Below are 22,524 nucleotides of genomic sequence, written 5' to 3'. Positions count from 1 at the left end.
TGCATTTCATGTTTAAATTGTACGTTGGAATGTATTTATGCCCTTTTTAAAACTTGTTTTATTCTTTGTTTTCTTTTTGGCTGCCCTTGTGGCATGTGAAAGTTCCCAGGCCAGAGATTGAATCTATGCAGCAGTTGCAAGCTATGGCAATGCCAGATCCTCAACCTGCTGCACCACAAGGGAACTTCCTAAAACTTTTTATTGTGGCAAAATACATGTAACATAAAAATTGCTATTTTTAGTTGTTTTTCTTTTCTTTTCTTTTTAGAGCCGTACCTACGGCATATGAAAGTTCCCAGGCTAGGAGTCAAATCAGAGCTATAGCCACTGGCCTACAACCAGAGCCACAGCAATGTGGGATCCGAGCCACGTCTGTGACCTACACCACAGCTCGTGGCAATGCTGGATCCTTAACCCACTTGAGCGAGGCCAGGGATCGAACCCACATCCTGATGGATACTAGTTGGGTTCGTTTCTGCTGTGCCATAATGGAGACTCCTTATTTTTACTATTTCTAAGTGCAGGTTTATTTTTCAGTGAAGTTCAGGCCTTTTAAATATATCTTCTGTTGTTTGCTCTCAAAGCTAAGGAGACTTTTAGAAAGTTCTGTAGTAGACTTTTGCTTACCTGGATTAAGTCCCTGTGTTTTCAAGATTTTTAAAAAATAATGTACTCTATGCTTTGTTTGGATTTTAAATATAGTACTCTGTGTGCATGCTCTTGATTGTCTCTGTAGTCTTTCCATTTTGCGAAATGGAACACTTGTGTGTGATTCTTCCCATGTGATAAAACTCAAGGAGTGTGGAATGATTGTGCCCTTATTTTGTATAAAACAGAGGCAGGCCGGGCTTCTAAGAACAGAGTTGTGTTCTGGTCATAGACATGTATTGTGCTCCTGACGTGTGTAAGCACTATAGAGGCACAGAGATGGGGAGAGCCAGCTTATTTACTAAGTACCTTCTAATGTCAGGCACTGTTAGGCAGCTTTTACATGTGTGCTTCTATTTTTCCTCTTTACAAACTCACAAGTCAAATAAATTGAACAGTATAAATTGAATTTGTATTATTAGAACGTTAGCTTAATTTTAATTAATTTCCTATACCTGGGTTGCTTGTTTTATAAAACCTCATATTTAAATTCAAAACTGAATTAGAGGGAGTTCCCGTCGTGGTGCAGTGATTAACGAATCCGACTAGGAACCATGAGGTTGCGGGTTCGGTCCCTGCCCTTGCTCAGTGGGTTGATGATCCGGCGTTGCCGTGAGCTGTGGTGTAAGTTGCAGACGCGGCTCGGATCCCGTGTTGCTGTGGCTCTGGTGTAGGCCGGTGGCTACAGCTCCAATTCGACCCCTATCCTGGGAACCTCCATATGCCCAAGGAGCCGCCCAAGAAAGCAAAAAGACAAAAAAAACAAAGAACAAAAAAAAACTGAATTAGAACTTAGTTTCTCTGCTCAAGCAGTCATGTCTTCTATGTAATAAGACCAAGTATGTCATATTTATGATATGGAATTTAATAAGCAAGCTAATAATGGCTAGTTAATAATACCTACCATTTTTAAGTACCAGTAACTATACTAGATTGTTTTTCACATTATTTTACAACAGATCTGCTAGTCTCTGTGGTTATTATTATCCCCTTTCTCCACTCTCATTTTACTTCAGAGATTTCTACTCTTTAGAGTTGCTTATGAGTGTGTGTGGTGGAGTTAGGACTCACACTAAATTCTGTCAAATTTCTGATCTAGTTTTCTTAGCAACTTCACTTTGATTATCCATGAGAAAAATGTGAATGTACAGAGCAGGAAGAGACTAATGCTGGTACTGGGGATCAGAAAAACTTGATGAAGGAGGTAGTGTTTGCAGTAGGTTCAGAGGTTGAATAGGGTTCTGTCAGGCAGTGAAAGTGGAAATAAAAATAAATCTCAGCAAGATATAGGTGTGAGAGAGTATAGAGTCTATTTAAGGAATAATAACTATTGTTTATTGAGCTATTAATGTATACCAAGCCCTGGGCTAAGTTCATTACTTAGGCTAATTTAATGATATTCTCCTCACACCTCAGATGGCACTTAAACCCAGCCAAAATTCATACTGGGGCTTGAACCCATGAGCTGTAACTCGAACGCAACCAAAACTTGACTGGGACTCAAACCCACTGTCTTCTAATTGAAGTTGCACAATTGGTCTCAGGACTTACTAAAGTTCAGGCTCTTTATATCTCAGGATAGAAGGAATTCAGCGAGAGGCAAAGTGATAAGTACATTTGTTGAGAGAGATGGACAGTAAATACAATGTGGGCCATCTCAGAAGGCGAGAGCACGGCCTGGGAGATAGATGAACATTCCATAGATAGACTATTGTCTGTCTCAAAAGGTTTGAGAGTGGCCCTGAAATATGGGGTGGTTAAGTTTTTATGAGCTGAGTAATTTCATAGGCTAGTGAGTGGGAGGATTATTCCAGTTGATTTGGAGAAGGGGTGGGGGTTTCCAGGGTTTGGGCCACCATCCACTTTTTGGCTTTTTATGATCGGCCTCAGAACGGTTGTGGCGCCTGTGGGCGTGTCATGTATTACAGTAAGTGATTATACACTTACTGTAATCAAAGTCCACTGGAAGTTGAATCTTCCACCATCTTGGACCCAGTTGGTTCTAACCAGTTTATGTCTTATCCTCAACTCTGTGTCATTCTTTTAAAGATTGTGCCATGCCTCCTTCTGTCCTATTTCAGTACGTTACTGAGGAGGACATATTCCTTTTTTTACAAATGAAAGTAGGCTCAAAAGAGTCAAATAATTTGTAATTTGCCCAGTGTCATACAGTATTATTGGCAGAGCCAGGATTTGAAGCAGAAAGTCATACTATCTCCTAAACTGCCTCCCAGTATGCTCAGTGTAAGTGCTCAGTGGGACACCAGGAAAATAATAGGTGGTGCTTTTGGAAGACTGTTCTGGATGCAACATACTGTATACAGTAGATGAGATGGTAGGGGTTAATCAGTGAGGCCAGTGGAAGGAGGTTATTTAGGTGGTCTAGATGAGAGGTATTAAGAGTCTGTAAAGGCAAGGGTTTGAGGGTGATTATGGAGGGGGAATTTATAAACTTTTATTAGATTTGAGCGAATGAGAAGATGAGAGAACAGGGATACAGAAGAATCAGAGATGACAGACTTTATTCTTAATATCAAATAATTCCCTCTACTTGGTTCACTTGGTTCAGAATGCTGTTCTTTCTATACTTGTACCACCCTTATAATTTTTTATTGATTTAATGTTAATCGAATTTCTGAGGTGTGCCAGGCAGTGAGCCCATGGCTGGGTTATTTATGACTTGCTGTCTTGTTTCCACTGCCACATTTGTTTCTTTCTCTTCTCCCTTCTCTAGTTCATTCTCTACTGTGCTGGCTTCAGCTCAACTCAGCTGTTTCTTTGCCTCCAGCTAGAATGACCTTTTTTCTATCTAACTAAATCAAGACTCTGTTGAAGTCACATTTGCAGGTTGCTTTGCTTGACCTTGTCTAATTTTGACCTCTCTCTTTCTGAAATAATGTAAAGAACTTGAGTGTTGTGGTCAAACCAAGTTGAGTTTGCATCCAGGCTTTTGTCATTTTACTTTCTCTGTGAACTTGAACAATTAATCACCTTTCCTGAGAGTCTCATTCCTTGTCTTTCAAATGCAGGCTCTTTGTAAGGTTTAAATGAGAATTTGTGGCATGCAGTTTGTTCTCAGATGTTACTTATTTTTCCCTTTTAAGCAGGTTTTAAGCTCCTTTTGTACTTAATTAGAGTGTGAGCCTTGAGCAGGAGAGATTGGAGCTCCTTTAGTATGTTTTCCATACTCATAGTTGCTCATTTGTTGAATGATTGCTAAATTTAGTTACATTTTCACTTGTGATTAAGGGAAATATACTAATAAAAAACTTTGGTATAAAATCAAGGATAGATATTAACATTATTCTTATCCACCATTCATGACTTGATGTTTTTGAATGCTTGTTCTTTTAGCTACCCCTGGATTTGGAATGAATGCATGTGTTGGCAGATCGTCTTTGGGTCCCTCAGTTCTTTACTTTTATCACATTATTCTGCTTTCCTCATAAATATTGAAGGATTCCTAGGATGCTGCAGCTAGACTGGATGAGCGAGGGCCATTTTACAGTAACAGATATTGAGCCAGCAGGCACCACTAGGAGTAGAGTTCAGGTCTTTTAATTTCCACCTTGATGCTCTTTCTCAGTATACCACCATGTTCATGTTTCTCACAATTCTTTAATTAGTAATTAAAAGATAAAAGGAAGAAGTTTAAAAAATTGAAAAGTTATTTAAGGGGAATATCCAGTATTTTTGGATTTTTCTAAGCACTATAGATATAATAAAGAATTGAAAGATCTACAGTTTGAAATATTCTCCTTGTTGATTCTTTGTGGAAGATAGATAGTTTAAGATCTTTAAGTCTGAGATAGGCCTTTGCGGAATTTTGGATATCTGGATTTATGTTCTCCCTTATAAAATCAAATGGATAGCCAAAAAGCCAGGTGGTGATTAAGTTATAGTTTGGGAAATAGGTTGTGAAAGTAATCATTCAGACTTTTATTTTTAGGGATCAAGGTGGTCGGACATTGTGTGGTGTAATGAGGATTGGCCTGGTTGCGAAAGGCTTGCTGATTAAAGATGATATGGACTTGGAGCTGGTTTTAATGTGCAAAGACAAACCCACAGAGACCCTGTTAAATACAGTCAAAGATAATCTTCCTATTCAGATTCAGGTGAGTACAGTTTAATTGTACCTCTAGGAGAATTTGAAAAAGGTGAAAATAGGTACTGACCTTGATAAATTTAATAACAAGAAATTGGTAATACTAAAGGGTAGGTACAGACAAAAGGGATATTGCTACTCTGGGTCAGCGACTCATCCATCACATTTAAGGCAAACTTCTGGTGATTAGTAATCAGGATATATTTATCAAATTAAGATGGTTCTTAAGGTACAGGCTTAAACTTTTTAGCTGTGTCTTGCTGAGAACATTCATGTTTTCCAGACTAGGCCTCTCAGCATCATAAAACTCTTGAAAGTGTTTGCATATGCAGAAAAGAATTAAAAAATCAAAAAGCATAGACAACGAGAGACTTTTACAGATGTTAATTTTTAAAACTGAAGACTCTCTTAACTTTGCTCATTCATTCTGTTAATGGAAAGTCACTATTCATTCCTTGTTTCCAAACCTTTTTCACATTGGGATGCATATAGAAAATTTTAATGTTGGTTTGCTTTCTGGAGGATCCCGCTAAAGGCTGAGGGCTCCTCAGGGCTGAAGGCAATCCATCGGTCTGGGGCTGTGGTCACCCTAGGACCTACTCTGCCAGCCTGCTCCAAGGGCCAGTTGCATCACTAATTGGGAAGCCATGATCACCTTTCAGTTTCAGGTTTGTGTTTAGTGCCGTTTGTGGTGTAATTAGATTATAGTTTTTTGATGATCCATATCAGTTAGTCCTTACCTCCATGTTGCATAAATAGATATCAGTACACACGGGTTGAACTTTGAGTTGCTGAATGCTCTCTTTTTTTTTGTTGTTGGTTTCCTTTATTTGTGTTTCTTCTAAAGAGGCTCTTCTCCCTCCCCACCCCACCCCCAAGTAATATGAATTGTAAATTTGTTTTTATTAGCTTTGTTACTGGCTCATTTTCTTTCATATTCACCAAATGATCTTCAAAACCATCTTCCTGATTTTTTTACTACTGTTCTTGACACTCAAATATGTGTTACTTATTGACACATTTTCTTATATTAATTTCTGGAGCACTATTTTATTTTATCATTCTCAGATCTTAAGGTTTTCTAAATGACTGAACAAACCCATATTTGGCTTTTCCATTTTCAATTCTGATGGAAAAAATGTTTCTCTTCTTTCAAGAGTTAAATTCATTTCTTTAAAAAATTATTTTAAATCCTTATGTGATCATTCAGGAGAGAGAGTGGTAAGCAACAGTGGAATACAATAAAGATTTATGAAACAGAAAGCTCAGTAATGGGTTTTTGGCTGATAATACTTTTTGTTATTAGAATGTTAATAAACCCATTTTATTTTCATTGTTTTTTTAAAAAAAATTTTTCCAATTTGTATTTCTGCTTTCATTATAGTGAACATTGTTACTCTTAAAATCTATACTAACATAGTAATCAGAGGATTGGACATAGATGCTTTCCACCATCTCGCCCCCTTTTGTGTTTCCTTTAGTGAATCCTGTTTATGAGATTGGTCATATTTTCAGTTGTGTCAGAGTGGAAAAAGGACTGAGAACCAGTGCTATAAGAAATTGAAGTTCTTACTCTGAAAATCTGTCATATTTCTCCAGTATCGACGATATAGGAGATTAGGCCGAGCTACAGTTGTGTTAATAGAGCTTTCTCTGTGCAGATCACAACTGTGTGAACTCTGCGTTTTCTCTCCTGAGTGAGAGTCTTTATTTCTGGGCATCACAGTTTTAAAATGTTCTTGTCAAGCTTGTTCAAGGGAGGGACTCAGGAGATAGTAAAGGCTGTGTAAACCATTTCAAATTCAAAACAATTAGGGCTTCTTAGGCTAGAGAAGCCTGAAAAAGACACAAATATTTTTAGGTCTTTGAAGAGCTTCTTCGAGAAGGTAAAAGTGTCCTGAACTCTTAAGACCGGTGGTGGACATTATAAGAAACATACTTGAATTTAATGTAGCCAATAGGGTTATCTAACAGTGAAACCAGCTGCTTTGTATGATGGTAGATCCATGACTATAAGTGTTTGGATAAAGGTACCCAAAGAAAATGGGGATGTAATTGTACACCCATTTTATGTTAAATTGTGTACATGTGCACACATATATATGCCCACATAGCTACACACAAGCACACACATTATTATTACTGTGAATAATATTTTGGAAAATCATTTTAAATGTGACTTTTACCTTTACTCCCTGTCTGCCCCTAGTTTTCTTAGTGTGTGTTTGAGAGACCAGTTGCTGATATGACAAGATCTTATTTTCTTATGAATCAAAAATCTTTTTCCTGAGCACTTAACCATAGCAAAACTTTCAGTTGTGGAAGTACCATAATTAATTGATGTTGTACTGTACGTTTTCTGTATATACTCTCTTCTAGGGTGATTTAATTTAGTTAAATTAAATTAATTAATTTGGCCACACTTGTGGCATGTAGAAGTTCCTGGGCCAGGGATCGTACCAGATCCTTAATGCTGAGCCACCATGGAATTCCTCTAGGGAGATTTTAGAACTTCTTGAGTAAGGGAGGAGAAGGATGACCAAAACCAGAATCACTTAGAATTAGTCTAACCTAGCACTTATACTGTATGTTTATTACTTTGGATGTGTCTTATGGTAATCTGTGTGCACAGTTGAAAAATTTAGTTTGACTTATTCTCTGAGACATCTTTAATGTTTTACAGTGGCAAAATGAACATGAGCAAGTTTCTGCTTTTTCTTTATATTCTAGTTCTGTTTTTTTCCAGCCACTATGTGGCCTTTCCTTCCCTTCCTTGGTTTGTTCTCTTCAAAATTAGGATAATGAATTTTCTGTCTTTTGGGGGATGTTTAATGGTAAAATGGTGGGTTTTTTGGTTTTGTTTTGTTTTAGGGCCACACCCACGGCTTATGGAGGTTCCTAGGCTAGGGGTCCAGTCGGAGCTGCAGCTGACGGCCTATGCCACAGCTACAGCAATGCCAGATCCGAGCCACCCCTGTGACCTACACCACAGCTCACGGCAATGCCGGAACCTTAACCCGATGAGTAAGGCCAGGGATTGAAGCTGCAACCTTATGGTTCCTAGTCGGATTCATTTCTGCTGCGCCAAGACAGGAACTCCAGAATGGTGTTTTTATGTAAATGGTTTTGAGTTCCTTTAATGCACACTGATGTGCAGAGACCGACCCAATAGTGTTTCCATTCAGCTATTGATGTTGGGTAATAGATGCCAAATTTCCTCACCAAGAAAGCCACTGTGTAACTAATACTATATAAAATGTAACTTGTTTTATGATTCTAATTGGTGATTATTTTCTGTATAACTCTCTGTTAGAAGCAATGTGCATTTCCTTGTGGATCTCAGATTACTTGTCCTAGAGAAGGAGTTATTGGAATGATCTCTGAGATCTGTTGGTAGAGAAGGGAAGTTACTTGTTTATACTATTTTTTTTGCTGATGTGTAATTCTGCAGAGAATCTTTTTCATTTATTCTTGATTTTCTTTAAACCTCTGCATAATCTTATATAAAAACCTATATAATCCTGTATTTGTAAGTCCTTAGCAAGTAGGAAATCCTGTTTAGGCTGTTCTGTCAAAACTGGTATTGGTTTAGGATTTCTCTTGTGGCTCAGCAGGTTAAGGATCTGGTGTTGTCACTACAGTGGCTCAGCTTGCTGCTGTGGCATGGGTTTGATCCCTGGCCCGGGAACTTCCATATTCCAAAACCAAACCAAAACAAAACAAAACCAGTATTGGTTTAGAGACCATTACCAGCAATTTATTATTCTGAAATAGTTCTCTATAATAATTTAAAGGACAATAATTTACCCTTTATCATATACTGATGCTGTTGGTAACTTTCACTTTCAAACGTTAGAAAGAATGATTTTAAATATTGTTGAATAATTTTATAGATGACTGATATTGTTGCTTTTGGAGGGACAGAGAAAGGATTTGCTGGTAAGTTGGGAGGAGAGAGACAATGTTATCTCTATACGAAAGACTATTACTATTTGGACTATTTACTCTTCTGGCACAATAATATTAATTGTTAACATTTGAATACTAAGGGGCAGTCATTCATTTTTTGAAATTTTAAGTAATTGGGTGTTTTTGAAATCTTGGTGACTTTCAGAAACTCACAGAAGAGAAATATCAAGTGGAACAATGTGTAGATGAGGCATCTATTATAATTCGGAATACAAAAGAGCCCACGCTAACTTTGAAGGTGATACTTACTTCCCCTCTGATTAGGGACGAATTGGAGAAGAAGGATGGAGGTACACATGTGTATATACATATATATATATATATAGATAGATAGATAGATGTATATATGTATAAATATGTATTTGTTCTGTTCACATAAGACTTCTCTTGAATGCTATGTTAATTATGTTTTATGGATTTAAGAAATACCTGTCTTCATTTATTTTTATGCCACCTATGGTATTTTAAACAGCTTTATTTCTGAAGTCACTGAATTTTGCAAAAATGTGTATATTCAAAATATAAAATACATTAATTCAGAAACCTGTGTTTATCATGTTGGGGGTTAACTCCACTTTATTTTTATACTGTTTTGGTGTTTCACTTTGTCTAGTATTGCATTGCTATGGTATCAGCCAGCCTATTCTGTGTAGCTTGGTTTGACAGTCTGATTTTAGGGTTAAATGTGGTTCAAAACAGTATTATTTTCAAATTTACTCACTTAATTATGTCAGGTTACTCATTTGCACATTGCTTTTGACTTCTAATAACTATATAACCTTTTAGGAATTATGCTTAATCTAATTCCTTATGTGTAAATGTTTTATAATGTAAGAGAGATAAATTGGGGTATTGATTTTTTAAAAAATAATCTTCAGTGAATTTTTTTCTAGGAGGTTGTGATCCTGTTAACATTTTACATATTATATAAGTGGGAATTACGCTTTAAACTAACTTTCTTCTGAAGTTAGAATTTCTGCATGGCAATGCCATTGGATAAAAGTAGAGTGAGAAATCTATTTAGTTTTCAGAAGTAATGATGGACCTAGGCTTCCTTTTTGAAATTATTTTTATCCTTTCATGTTAGTTTGTTTCTGCCTCTCAGTCTTGTCCCTAGAAACTTGCCATGTGATATTTCTCCTGTGTCAGACCTTTGACCAACTGGCCCCTCTCTGTCGTGACAATTTAGAGGCACTGTGGCCTAACTGGGCCAACAGGACTCCTTGTTGCTGTTTTTTCATCACTAGACATTCAGCAAGTTCCATCGCTTACTCTCCTACCTGAAATACCAGTGCAGTGAGAAATATTGGTCAGTTTCTTAATTTATTTCAAGTTGATGATAAAGGTAGAAAAAGATATATTTACTAGAGATATTAGAATTTTAAGTTTTGGCAGACATAGGTTTCCTAAAGTAAAAGTCATAGATTACTTTTTAACAAAGTCTTTTGGGGTAACTAAAATGAGCTGTACTGTACTGAACAGATATAAACTAGACACATTTATCACAGTTTAAAATTAAAGTGCATCCAATCTATAATTGGGTTTAGCCTGTACCTTTTTTTTTTGGCTGTGTATAATATCTTTAACACCTCTGAAGAACCAATCTTAAATGGCTTAATTTCTTTAACAGCTTTACAGTTCACCTTTAACTGTAGACCTATAAAATGATTTCTGAAGTATCAAGATAATTCTGTTAATTCTGGTAAGCTGTGTTCTACCTGACCTTCTAGTGTAAAATTAATCATTTCTGAAAATAGTTATAATTATAGATATTAAAAATTATTTGAGTATAGAGAGATGAGAAGACGGAAGTTACCGAAGACTAGATTTGTCTAGATTTGAAGTTACCAAAGACTAGATAATGTTTGCTTGTAGCTGTAGACATCCCTTCTATTATTTTGAAAGGACTAAGAGAACATCAACGTAAAGCTTCTTTTTTCCCATGTTTTTGGTGTACTTCATGGGATTTTGCCAGTTTTCAGTGATTCCCATAAGCTTAGTCTTTTGCCTTTATAACTTTAAGTTCAGAGAACGTGAAAACCAATCCTTAGTGTATTGCATCCTTACTAGAGGACTGGTCATTATAGAATGGAATTTATAGTAAAAGTAGGAGAGTCATAGTTTATGTTCAAGGTGTTTGGGTTACTAAAGTACCCCAAGACCCCTTTATGAGCTGTATCTCGTCAGCTGAGGTAAACAAAATTGTGTGGCATCATTTAAGATGAAAGAATCACCTTGGGTCTAATGTCTTACACATTACTTCCTCTCCTTTTGAATGGCAGAAAGATTTGCTTTGCTGTTTTCTTTAACCTCACAGCCCTGTTGACTCACCTGTTATCTCTTACAATTTGTTCATTTTGTCTAACTTGGGCTTTGTCATAGTGTTTTGATCAGCACTGGCAGTTTTGCGTATTTCTGGGCAACTTTGAGGATCCAGTGTGTTACATTTACAGTGTAACTGAGCATTTGAGACCTTGGCTGTGCAGTTCTGTAGGATTTGTTTCATGACACCAGACAGGAGCTCTTGGCTGGATGCAGTTCTTTCCTGCTGCATGGGGTGAAAGCACAAGATTCACTGGGTTCCAGGAATTTCTGAGATTGAGAGAGATCCCTTTTAAAAAATATCCACTCATTTTCTTTCTCAAAGTTTAGAAAAATATGCATTGTAACTTTTTGGGAGACATTTTCCTGTAGAATCTCAACTTCTCCCCTCCCACAAAACAAACAGACTATTCGCAATGCATAAATACCTCATGTCTTTTCTTTCTCTTCATTTGCACATCCTTGGGTAAATCAAAAAAGAAAGAAAAGTCTGGTTGAGAGCAGGCAGAACTAGAGGACAAGGTTGTTACTTTATCTCCTCAGGGTTGTCTCTGCAGAAGTGGATCTATAACTACTCGTTTCAAATTACTGTTTACTTTTTCAGTGGCCAGAGTACATAGTGAACCTCTTTGGTATTGTTTACTGTTTCCCAGGTAAGAGTCCTCTTGTGCTGTCAGTCTTCTTTCCATATTTTAGTCCTTTACTTGAAGACCCTGTAGAATAACCATAACCTGTCTTGCTTTCTGGTAAAGAAGGCATAGGAGAAAAAAGCACAGACCCCGGTGCCTGGCAGCCAAGTATTCAGTTCTTAACTATTCAATTCTTAACTATTACTGTGTGACCTTGGGCAAGTTTCTTTATTTTAAAATGTGGGTAATGGGAGTTCCTGTTGTGGCTCAGTGGTTAACGAATCCAACTAGGAACCACGAGGTTGCACTTTTGATCCCTGGCCTTGCCCAGTGGGTTAAGGATCCGGCATTGCTGTGAGCTGTGGTGTAGGTTCCAGACGCGGCTCGGATCTAGAGTTACTGTGGCTGTGGTGTAGGCTGGCAGCTACAGCTCTGATTAGACCCCTAGCCTGGGAACCTCCATATGCCACAGGAGTGGCCCTAGAAATGGCAAAAAGACAAAAATAAAAATAAATGTGGGTAATGAATACTTAGAAAGTTCTTTGAGGTTAAACGAGAGAATTTATGTAATGTGACCTGTATAATTCCCAGCACAAAGTGGTGGCTTAGTAAATAGTGGTAGTCACTGAGCTTACTAAAAAAAGTCGCAGTGGGAGTTCCTGTCGTGGTTCAGCAGAAATGAATCTGACTAGTATTCATGAGGATGAAAGTTCGATCCCTGGCCTCACTCAGTGGTTTAAGAATCTGGCATTGCTGTGAGCTGTGGCGTAGTTCGCAGACGTGGCTCACGTCCCGTGTTTATATATACATAAAGTCACAGTGCATACGTATCTACTCCAAGTGCCTTGAGTTCACAGTGAGAATAATGTGGACATGATAGGTCTGAAGAAGTGAGCCTAGACATGGTTGAAACTCTTAAAATACCCATTGAAGTATGGTATTGAAATCATTATACTATATTTGCTGCAAGTACTAATAATGAGCTGGCTTACGATTCATTGAGACAGGTATCTTTTTCCCTACTCCTGTCCTTTATCCCTGTACCTACAGTAGTATGTAATATTTAGCAGGCAGTCAAAATCTGTTGAGTGCATTTTTGTAGCCAGCATATTATCTGGTCAAATTGAACTGTCTGGTGTATAACGATCATTAATAATGGGCATCTTAGAATTCAAGCAATGTTAAGATACTTTATAACTTACTGTGTTCTAAACACTTTCTCATATATGATTTCTTTTAACCCCCACAATAGCCCTAAGATAGAGCTGTGAGATAGATCTATCTATCTATCTATGAGTTAGATAATTGTCCTGCTTTATAAATGAAGAAAGTCTCGTTTTTCCCATCTCCTCTGACTCTTAGGTCTAGTTACTATCAAGGATGATTATAGGAGCATCTTAGCTGATTTAGTTATTCTGAGCATCATATGGTCTAAGCTTCTTTTGATGCTTGTGATTTTAAACCAGAAATGTATTTACTGTGAGGGTGATAATCAGTTGTTTATTACATTTACAGTGCAATTGGAAACCAGGTAGATAGGGAAACTACAGAGGCTGAGACAAACCACAGTCCTCACTATGAAGGTAGATTTTCAGGGTTTCAGAGAGGTTGCCCAAGAGTCCCTTTGCCGAATTGGTGCCAGTGTGAACTTCTGATGCGTTTCGGCAGAATTTCACTAGCATGAGTTCTTCTAGGTGGAAGACATTAGATTCTCACAGTCCAGAAATCACAGCTAGGATTTATAAAAATGCTGCAGGCTTTGTTTTCTTGCCTTCCCCAGCTGCTAGACCTACATTATCCAGTGCAAACCTGTAGCCACTGTATATATATATTTTTTTCTTTTTTGGCAAAGTTCCTGGGCCAGGGATTGAACCCTCACCACAGCAGTGACCCGAGTCGCTTCAGTGTCAGCACACTGGATCCTTAATCTGTTGCACCACCTGGGAACTCTGCCATTATCTTTCCAGGGGTCCACTGCCTACTGAAGCATTGAAGGGATTTGTCTACTATAAGTTAGGAGAACAGTGTTCTGTTTTACCTTAGTGCCACATTTACCTGTTCATGTTATTGTGGCCTGAGTTTTTGCATGGACATTGACTTGAAGCCCTAATATCTGCTCTCTACAAAGCCTCAAGGAATTGAGAGAAGGGACTGTCAGGGCATCTTCAGACTACCCTCAAAGTTCTGTCTGCATGAACTCAGCTTCATTCAGATTATCAAGGAGGCCTTCGTGATATCCTAGCTTGATTATTTTACCTTTGAAGAGCCCAGGTTCCAAGCACATAAATCCTATTTAACACAGTCCTATTCTGACTTTCCCCTGCCCCATCTCCAGGCTAGTGTTTTTGTGAACTGGCAGAGAGTTAGCTTGCATGTGAGGGATGGAGAGAAACTGACCAACATTTCCTGCAGTATGGTGTGTTTCTAGTCACTGATCTAACCTCTAACCAAATAAACAAAGTTAGGCATAATAGACTTCTTTTCAGTGCTTCCATTGTTCAGAATGTTTTATGTACCTTCATGCCCTGATGGCAGGTTACTGAGCAATACATTTTTTAAATCTGTTTTTCTTTACTTTTGGCATTTTTGTCGCTATTTCATATGTTTTTTTAAATTGGTTTTACTAGTCACTGTAGGAAAAATGAAATGGCTCATAGTTCTGTTGTTTCCAATTTGAAGACACCAAGATGCCTTTTTATTAGAAAAACTTTGCATCTCCACAAAATTGAAACACCTACATTAAAGTTCATACAGAAATGTTAAACTTGAGGTTCTGATTCAAGAAGTAGCTATGTTTTTCCAGCAGCAGTTCTGTGATTGCCACATCTTAATGAATGAAAATATATAAAACTGTATGCTTTTAGTTAGGGAAATAGGCAAGCAGGACTTATAAGTAGCACTGCAGTACCATATAATTTTATATAGTTTTAAAACAAGCTTTGAAGAAGATAAAATGAGATGAATTATTAAATCCCTTCTGATGTTTCCCACCTCATGAATATTGAAACACTTTGGATCTTTTGACTTTTTGACTATCAGAGCATGAAGAAACATGGCCATTGTGATTGTGATGTAAAAGGGAATCCCGTGCAAGTCTTCTATTCACTGCCTGTCCCTTTCATCTCTTATTAGTAGAATCTGTTGCCTCCAAATGTTGACTGTCTGTAGCAGGCTGATGTCACTATTCTTTTTTTTTTTTTTTTTAAATAAGATTTCTTGGATGTAATCTGACGTTTGGAATCAAAGAATTTATGTAAACATTTTTGCCATTGTTCCCCTATAAAAATGTCTTGTGTTGTGATGAGTGTAAAATGTTAATTACAAGCTCTCTTCACTGGACAGAAGTACCAGAACGTTCAAAAGGAGTTGTTTTGCCTTGTCTTTTCTTATCCAAACTTTCTCTGACTCACTTTCACCTTCCATTGACTTCCCTCTTCCCAATATTCCTGCTTAAATGAGATAATAGAATAAAACTTAGCTTGCTTTACTCTTAACTTAAAGTTTGAAGTCTTAAAAAATAAGCAGTCCATGCCTTTTCTTGGGATTACATTGTTTAGCAGTCAGTCAACCTTTGTCACCCCTAACTTTTAAGAGATTCTAATTGTTCATTTACAGTAGTTTGTTCTATCTCCAAATGAGCTTTACGCAGATGCTTGTATTGACCACACTTAGACATTTTGACATATAAATATGAAAATGAGTTAGTTGTATGTTTTTTGTTGTTAAAAAGAATTAAGCAAGGCCAGGAACTAGGTCATCAATGAAGTAATTACCTGTAGTACGTGTATGTTTATAAATAAAAACACATTAACAGTTCTTTTTGAGGCTTTCCATTTTATGAGTAAAAGGGGTAAATGAAATGAGACTCTGTGTTTTTGAATTTGTTTGCAGAGATTAATGTGAGACAATGCAAATATCTGCTGTAGAGCTCGCCTGGTCAGAAAATAAGTGTGTAGCACTTCAGCCTTTACATGTTGCAGCCAGTAAGGAAAACCCACACAAACATACTGCTGAGTTTGTGACTGTCATTATGCCAGGAAGTAGTGTTGGTGTACTCTCCTACATCTGAGAGTTCTTCAAAGAAGATGGTGAATGTGACTTAATTAGATTAGACAAAGAATCATTCTCCAAGAAACATTGTTGTATGTTATATACATTTAAATAATATACCAAGTCTTCAAAAGTTTAAGTTTAAAAACCCACTCCCTCGTAGCTTAGAGGAAATAAATTTGGCTATCTAAACATGGATTTAGCATCTTGTTATATTTTTCAAATATGAATATTTGTCACTAATCACATGTTTGAATTCTTAATTTTGCTGCTTTGGGCCATCTAATCCAACTTTGAAATGTTAAAGCAAGTTAAATAGTTGTACTTCTTTTTTTTTTTTGTCTTTTTTGTTGTTGCTATTTCTTGGGCTGCTCCCGCGGCATGTGGAGGTTCCCAGGCTAGGGGTGGAATCGGAGCTGTAGCCACCGGCCTACGCCAGAGCCACAGCAACTCGGGATCCGAGCCGCGTCTGCGACCTACACCACAGCTCACGGCAACGCCGGATCGTTAACCCACTGAGCAAGGGCAGGGACTGAACCCGCAACCTCATGGTTCCTAGTCGGATTCGTTAACCACTGCGCCACGACGGGAACTCCTAGTTGTACTTCTTAGTATTCTTTGGTCCTTTAAAAAAAAAAGTATGTAAAACTTGAAATAATATTTAAATATTTCACTTTCGTAGTTTTAATAATTTTTGTTTAGAAAAGAAATAATCAGAGAACTCCAAAGTGACACTTGAGGAGTTCTTATCAGTAGGGTAAAGTTTCTATTAGTAGTCGTCTTGTTGGATGAGTTAATTTAGTTGTGAAAAAAAATAAAATAAAATTACAATGTTCAATGTATTCTTAGTATATCTCAAATTGATTAACTACAAGAGCCCCAGTTTTCCTTAAGAATTGATTAGTCATTAAAGTCCCTCCTATAAAGAAAAGTTTTTACTGCTGTTGGTCCCAGATTTCTGTTCTTTGCAGCCTGCCAAAGGAAAAAGTGCTATGTACCTATTTTGTGCCCTGTGATGTTATATACATGCTTAATAAGATCCCAGATTGTATGTAGCAGCGTTTGTTTACTGAACGAGTGCCTTTGTGCTCTTGTTGTCCTTGTGCACAGAATGGCTCTGTTGACTGTTGACTTAAGTAATCGTAGTGCATGTTATTTAAGAAGAAAGCAACAAAGCCAAATCCTGAAATCTTCTGGGAGTCTTATTAGTTCACTCAAATGCTGCTCTTCTTTTTATTTTTATTGTTTGGTAATTTGACAGGAACCCCTTGGTCAAATTGTATCTGTCTCTCTTTATCCCATTTTCCCATTAGAAAAGGTTGCGATGAAAGATCCTCCGGATTTACTGGACAGGCAGAAATGCCTGAACGCCTTGGCGTCTCTTCGACATGCCAAATGGTTTCAGGTTGGCTCTTTGTTATTGTCTTACTGTTATCGTAGCCTTGTGCAGGTTTCACTTGGAACACCTGCCGCTTAATGTTTTCTGTGTAATATATAAAATGGGGATGCTCTTAGGATCACTGTAGGAGTAAATGATTTGATTTAGGTGAAGTCCCTAGTATGGCTTCTACTATAGTCAATGATGTTTAATTATCATATAATCCTTTTTGGCTTAGTACTCTGAATTTCAAATGATAACTTATAAAATACTGACATGAAGGAGGAGAGTTAAAGTTCAGACAGACAGTTGCCCAGAAATGGGATTGCCATGAGGCTGTAAGAGCAGTTTTAATAATATGCTTCCTTTATGTTAAAATAGGCCTTTCTAAACCATAATTTTACTACTTTTAATAACTTGATTGTTTTGCTTGACAACTTATGAGTGACTGGTTAATTAGTATTCATTTTAAAGAACCTATCCATGATCAGTGTCCTTAAAATGAAGAGTGGATTTCAACAGGGATATTGGAATCATTTTGTTTGTTTTAGGCAAGGGCAAATGGATTAAAATCATGTGTAATTGTCCTCCGCATTCTGCGTGATTTGTGCAACAGAGTCCCCACATGGGCCCCACTTAAAGGATGGGTAAGTACTTAAATATGATTAAAAAGCAAATTCCGAAGCTATAGTCAGAGGAAACCCTGTAGAAATCACATGTTACTGTAAAATGGCTCTGTTCTGAGTTAGCTAAGATGTACATTATCTATTTTTGTTCAAGAAAAAAAATTAGGGATCTTGTTGTCTGAATTCTTTTTTTTATAACCTGTCTCTTCTACCTCATCACATTCATGTTACAGAGCCTGAGATATTTTTTTCTGACAAAAAAGTTCTATAACTGTTAAAAGTGAGTGTCTCCCTGCACTTTACTCTCCACTGATGGTTGATTATTATTCACCTACTGCCCAGGAAAATCTCTTTGACTGGCATATTTCTCTTCCAGTGCTACTTTCATATAAAATAAAAATTACCTGGTATAGCAGTATAATAGCTCCCATACCCTCTTTTTCTTTCTCTTTGAGTATAGACATTTAAAAGTAAGTTCATGTTAGTAATTGAGGTCAGGTGAATAGTACACTTACCTATAGTTTATAATGTATGTTGCCAAACTTACTTAATTTGGAAATTTACTATGCTTGAACCAATTAAGACCCCTTGAAGAACATTATAAAACAAATAAAGCTGTAAACGGTTATTTTAAATTAATTTAGCAATTATTACTTTGATGTGGCATCATGAGTTTTTAGTTTATTAAATATGGAGATTTGGTCCTTAAATTCTAATCGTAATACTTGGGGAAGGATATCTGAAATGAAATCTTACTGTGGTTTGAGTGCTTCCTAGGTTAAGTGGGAGATAGGAGGGCTGGATTTGAACATTGGCTATTTATTAGCTATTACTAACTTATGTGAAGGCTTATTAAATAAATTTTTGCTAAGTCAATTAGATGACTGCAGTTTCTTAAGTAATCCTTTCAGGATAACCTAAATAAAGTTTTTATAACAAAATGTCTTCTGAATATATTATCTCAGAAATGGTTGACTTAAATACTCTGGCTGGGTAAAGTTGATAATCAAGTGGGAAAAGTTAATTGGGCCCTAAATTGTCTTTAACCTTTTTGGCCTCCATTGTAGATAGAAATGTCAGCTCACATTTAACTGGAATCCTTTTAACACTTGGTGCATGTACTAATTTGTAATTTAATATCTTCTAGCCACTAGAGCTTATATGTGAAAAGTCTATAGGTACTTGTAATAGACCTTTGGGCGCTGGGGAGGCCTTGAGACGAGTAATGGAGTGTTTGGCATCTGGAATACTACTTCCTGGTAAGGGTTTCAAACTCTGGAGGCAGAAGAATCAGAAAAATTCCATTTTAAGTTTCCTATTATGTGCTAAATTTGTCATCTGCACAGGAAATGATGTGTAGGAGTTGTTTTGCTTGGAATTTTAGCAATTAGAATGCTTAAATGTTGGAAAAGTGCTATAAAACTCTCTTTCAATAATTGTAATTTATGTTTTATATGTACTAACATAAAAGGTACTAATAAGATATAGTATCTGCTGTGAATTTTCTTTACCTAGAGTTCTGAATTTGAAAATGTTTATATTTGGTTAAAATGTATGAAGTTCATTTTGTTTGCAGTCTGGTGTTTAATTTGGGAAAATTAAATTTGGTCTTATTTTCTGTATGTAATCCTTTTAAAGATTTGGGATAATTCATCATGCTATTTCTAAATTCTCAGAGTTAAGACCCAATTTTGACTTTGGATATGTAAGTGACTTCTAATAAACCAAGGACATTTAAATGCTAACATATTGAAAATGAGTGTCCTTTCTATTTCATTTAATTGAGCAGACTTTTAACCTTGTTTCTTAGGTTTTTTTTCCTTTTTCTCTCCTCTCTTTTCTTTCTCTTGAATTTTATGTTAGTTTATTGAATTCGTAATTCAGTTCTGAACAGTACTTGTTTTTCTTTTGCCTTTGCCAAAGGGGGTCCTGGTCTTCATGATCCTTGTGAGCGAGATCCAACAGATGCTCTGAGCTATATGACCATTCAGCAAAAAGAAGAGATTACCCACAGTGCACAGGTAGGAGATGGGCTGTATTACTGTGGTCTACTAGAGGGATAGCACATCATCTTCTTAAGCCTTTTTCTTGCCTTTTGTTAGTGACTTTTGCCATCATAGTAATAGCATTTAATTAGCTAGTAGTGTTTTTAGCTAGATGTTCTCAGGGCTTTCTGAATGAAAAATTTGAAATTTGCATAAATATAATATTTTTTTCTTTAGCATGCACTCAGACTATCAGCCTTTGGCCAGATTTATAAAGTGCTGGAGATGGACCCCCTCCCATCTAGTAAGCCTTTTCAGAAATATTCCTGGTCAGTTACTGATAAGGAAGGTAAGCGTGAAAGTTTTTTGTTGGGGTTGGATGTGGGCAGTGATGGAGATGGCCATGGAATGCTTCTCTTATTAGAGCTGAGAGAACTAAATGATTTTTAACCCAAGTCATATGTAAGAATGTTTATTGTTTTTCTTCCTGACTTTCTTCTCTTCTGCCCCACATCTTCTATGACATTAACTTGCTGTCATTTATTATTATTGATGAACTTATTTGGCTCTGTTGGTCAGATTCCAGTACAGCAACTTAGGGATGGCACTTTGAGAACCCCTGGTGTGAGGAGAAGATAAAAGTCACAAGCTTGGAGGAGACAGTATCACAGTAACTCCACAATTTAATGATCTTGTCATGCTTGGAAGTGTTACGTAACCAAGAAAGAGAAAACAAATACATAGAGGAGGAAATAGTGCATTGGAAAGTTTAGGACTCTCTTCCATTTGTGCTAATCTTTCTGAACTCAGATTAGAGTTTCAGTAGAAAGAGCACAGGCTTTAGGGTCAATTTGACCTGATTCCAGTCATAGCTCCACTGTTTACCAGCTTTTAGGCCTTGAATGACCAGTTCATCTCTTTCTGGAGGACTATTACTCCCCTCTATTGGGGCTATTGGCAGATTAAAATGCCCAACTCAGTGCCTGCAAACAGTAGATACAAAATGTGAATCCACTCACTCTCCTCATTATGCCACAAAAACCTCTCTCTCTTTCTTTCTTTTTCATCTTGTATTATACCAGAAGGTGGAATGTTTAATACCAGTTATTTTCATCTGGAACAACCTACCTACCACAAAAGATATGACTCTTATAATTCTTATATGATAAAATAGTGCAATGGCCTGATTTATTTATTGAAACAACAGAATTCTAGTGGGATAAAGACTTTTTAGGGAGTTTACCAAATGAAAATTATTTCATAGTAATTCTAAGGCCTTTTCCCCCCTGGCTTTTTCGGCTCTGTGTTTCATGAGTGTATAGTTTTCTGAAGGCTGCATGTGACCTGTAATAGCATCACCTCTCTGATGTCTAATGCAATTTTTTGCTTATTGCATTAAAATTTTTTTGTTTTAATTTCTAATTTGCTAAATATTGATAGATATTACCTACAAAACAAAGTTCTTTGGGTGCTCAATAATTTTTTAAGAGGGTAAAATGGTCTTGAGACTAAAAAGTTTGAGACTCACTGCTTTCACTATAAACTCAGGGGTAAGGAATCCTCCAGGCCCTACACGTAATTATTACAAACCGGTGCTTAATAAATGTTTGTGAAATGAAAGTCATTCTCTTCCAGAGGATGTTCACACAATGGCAAAGAATTTCTGAAGAAGATTCACATAGCCATGTCTCTGGATTGAATGATTGAATAAAAACTTCAAATATATGTATAGATTAATAAGGAAAATTTTTATTTCATTCACTGAGTTCTTTTGGTTTTGTGTTTTTTCTTTCATTAGATGGTATATCTATTGTTATATGACTTAGATTATTTTTTTTTTAACTTTAATGGTCTCTGCTCAAAAGTTTGGGAACTGCTAGGCTGTCAATTTATAGCTTAAAATAGAACCAGACAGTTGGTGTTTCCATTCGAGTCCTGTCAGTTACTAGCTGCACAACTTGGGCAGATCACCTAACTATTCTGCGCCTGGGCTGTAAGACGAGGGAACCAAGGCCATTGCCTCTAGACACTTGCTGCATTCTTCCTTATAATTTCATGGTTTTTAGCATGTGCCTTCCTGACATTGACCTCTAAACTTTATTCTTATAATTCTTGGTGATTTCCATATGCATTTAGATGATTTTTTTAAAACAGAATTTTGGCATCCTAATTCCTTGACTTCCTCTCCCATACATACTATGTCTTCTACCTTATTACCTCAGGTGCCCATCTGTTGGACCCAGCCTAGACCCTGTCTTCAGTAACTGTACCTGTACCCTCTCCATGGTTCCTTCTTAGGAATCCCATTTTCTAACTACATCTCATTGTCACACTGTCTATTACTCTATGCTAATTCTTGAACTTCACCATAGATTTTTCTACCTCTTCCTTGTCCCTCACCTTTCAGCTGGTCTCACTTCTGTCTCTTCTCTGTATTCACATGGAGATTATGATGATCACTCCCTTGCACATTCCTTTATTTTGTTGATCCTCTCTTGCCAGAAATTCTGGTTGAATCCAACTCTGTGCCTTTACCAGGTTATTGGACATTGTTGGAGGAAAAAATCCATAGATATCTTAACTGTTCTTCCTTTAAGTTTGAGATGTTAACCTTAGTAGATTATTTGCGTTGTCTGACAGTCCTCTTCTGAGTTCTAGAGTTCTCCACTTCTAGATAAGCGTTGCACATGTGTCATTTCACACTTCCCTTCCCACCCCTCCCTCTCATCTCATGACCTTGTTTGCTCTAAGTACTCATATACATTGCTTTCCCTCCCTTGACTGGTTAAAGCTTTTCTACTTGTCCACTGTA

At 36.9% G+C, this 22,524-nt stretch overlaps 1 protein-coding gene across 2 annotated transcripts in view; it reads left to right on the top strand.

The window, feature by feature from the left end:
* STRBP (spermatid perinuclear RNA binding protein) overlaps positions 1 to 22,524 on the top strand; it is a 161,234-nt gene that overhangs the window by 81,979 nt on the left and 56,731 nt on the right. For both annotated transcript variants that reach the window (XM_047768354.1, XM_047768353.1), the window contains exons 4-10: positions 4,598 to 4,763; positions 8,868 to 9,012; positions 17,037 to 17,128; positions 17,653 to 17,748; positions 18,875 to 18,986; positions 19,651 to 19,748; positions 19,950 to 20,061. In XM_047768354.1, the coding sequence (XP_047624310.1) occupies positions 4,598 to 4,763; positions 8,868 to 9,012; positions 17,037 to 17,128; positions 17,653 to 17,748; positions 18,875 to 18,986; positions 19,651 to 19,748; positions 19,950 to 20,061 (821 nt within the window). The remainder of the gene's footprint in view (positions 1 to 4,597; positions 4,764 to 8,867; positions 9,013 to 17,036; positions 17,129 to 17,652; positions 17,749 to 18,874; positions 18,987 to 19,650; positions 19,749 to 19,949; positions 20,062 to 22,524) is intronic.

The sequence above is a fragment of the Phacochoerus africanus genome, chromosome 2, assembly GCF_016906955.1.
Source record: "Phacochoerus africanus isolate WHEZ1 chromosome 2, ROS_Pafr_v1, whole genome shotgun sequence".
NCBI lineage: Eukaryota > Metazoa > Chordata > Mammalia > Artiodactyla > Suidae > Phacochoerus > Phacochoerus africanus.
The sequence above is the reverse complement of the archived record's forward strand: the minus strand, read 5'-3'. Positions and strand labels throughout refer to the sequence as shown.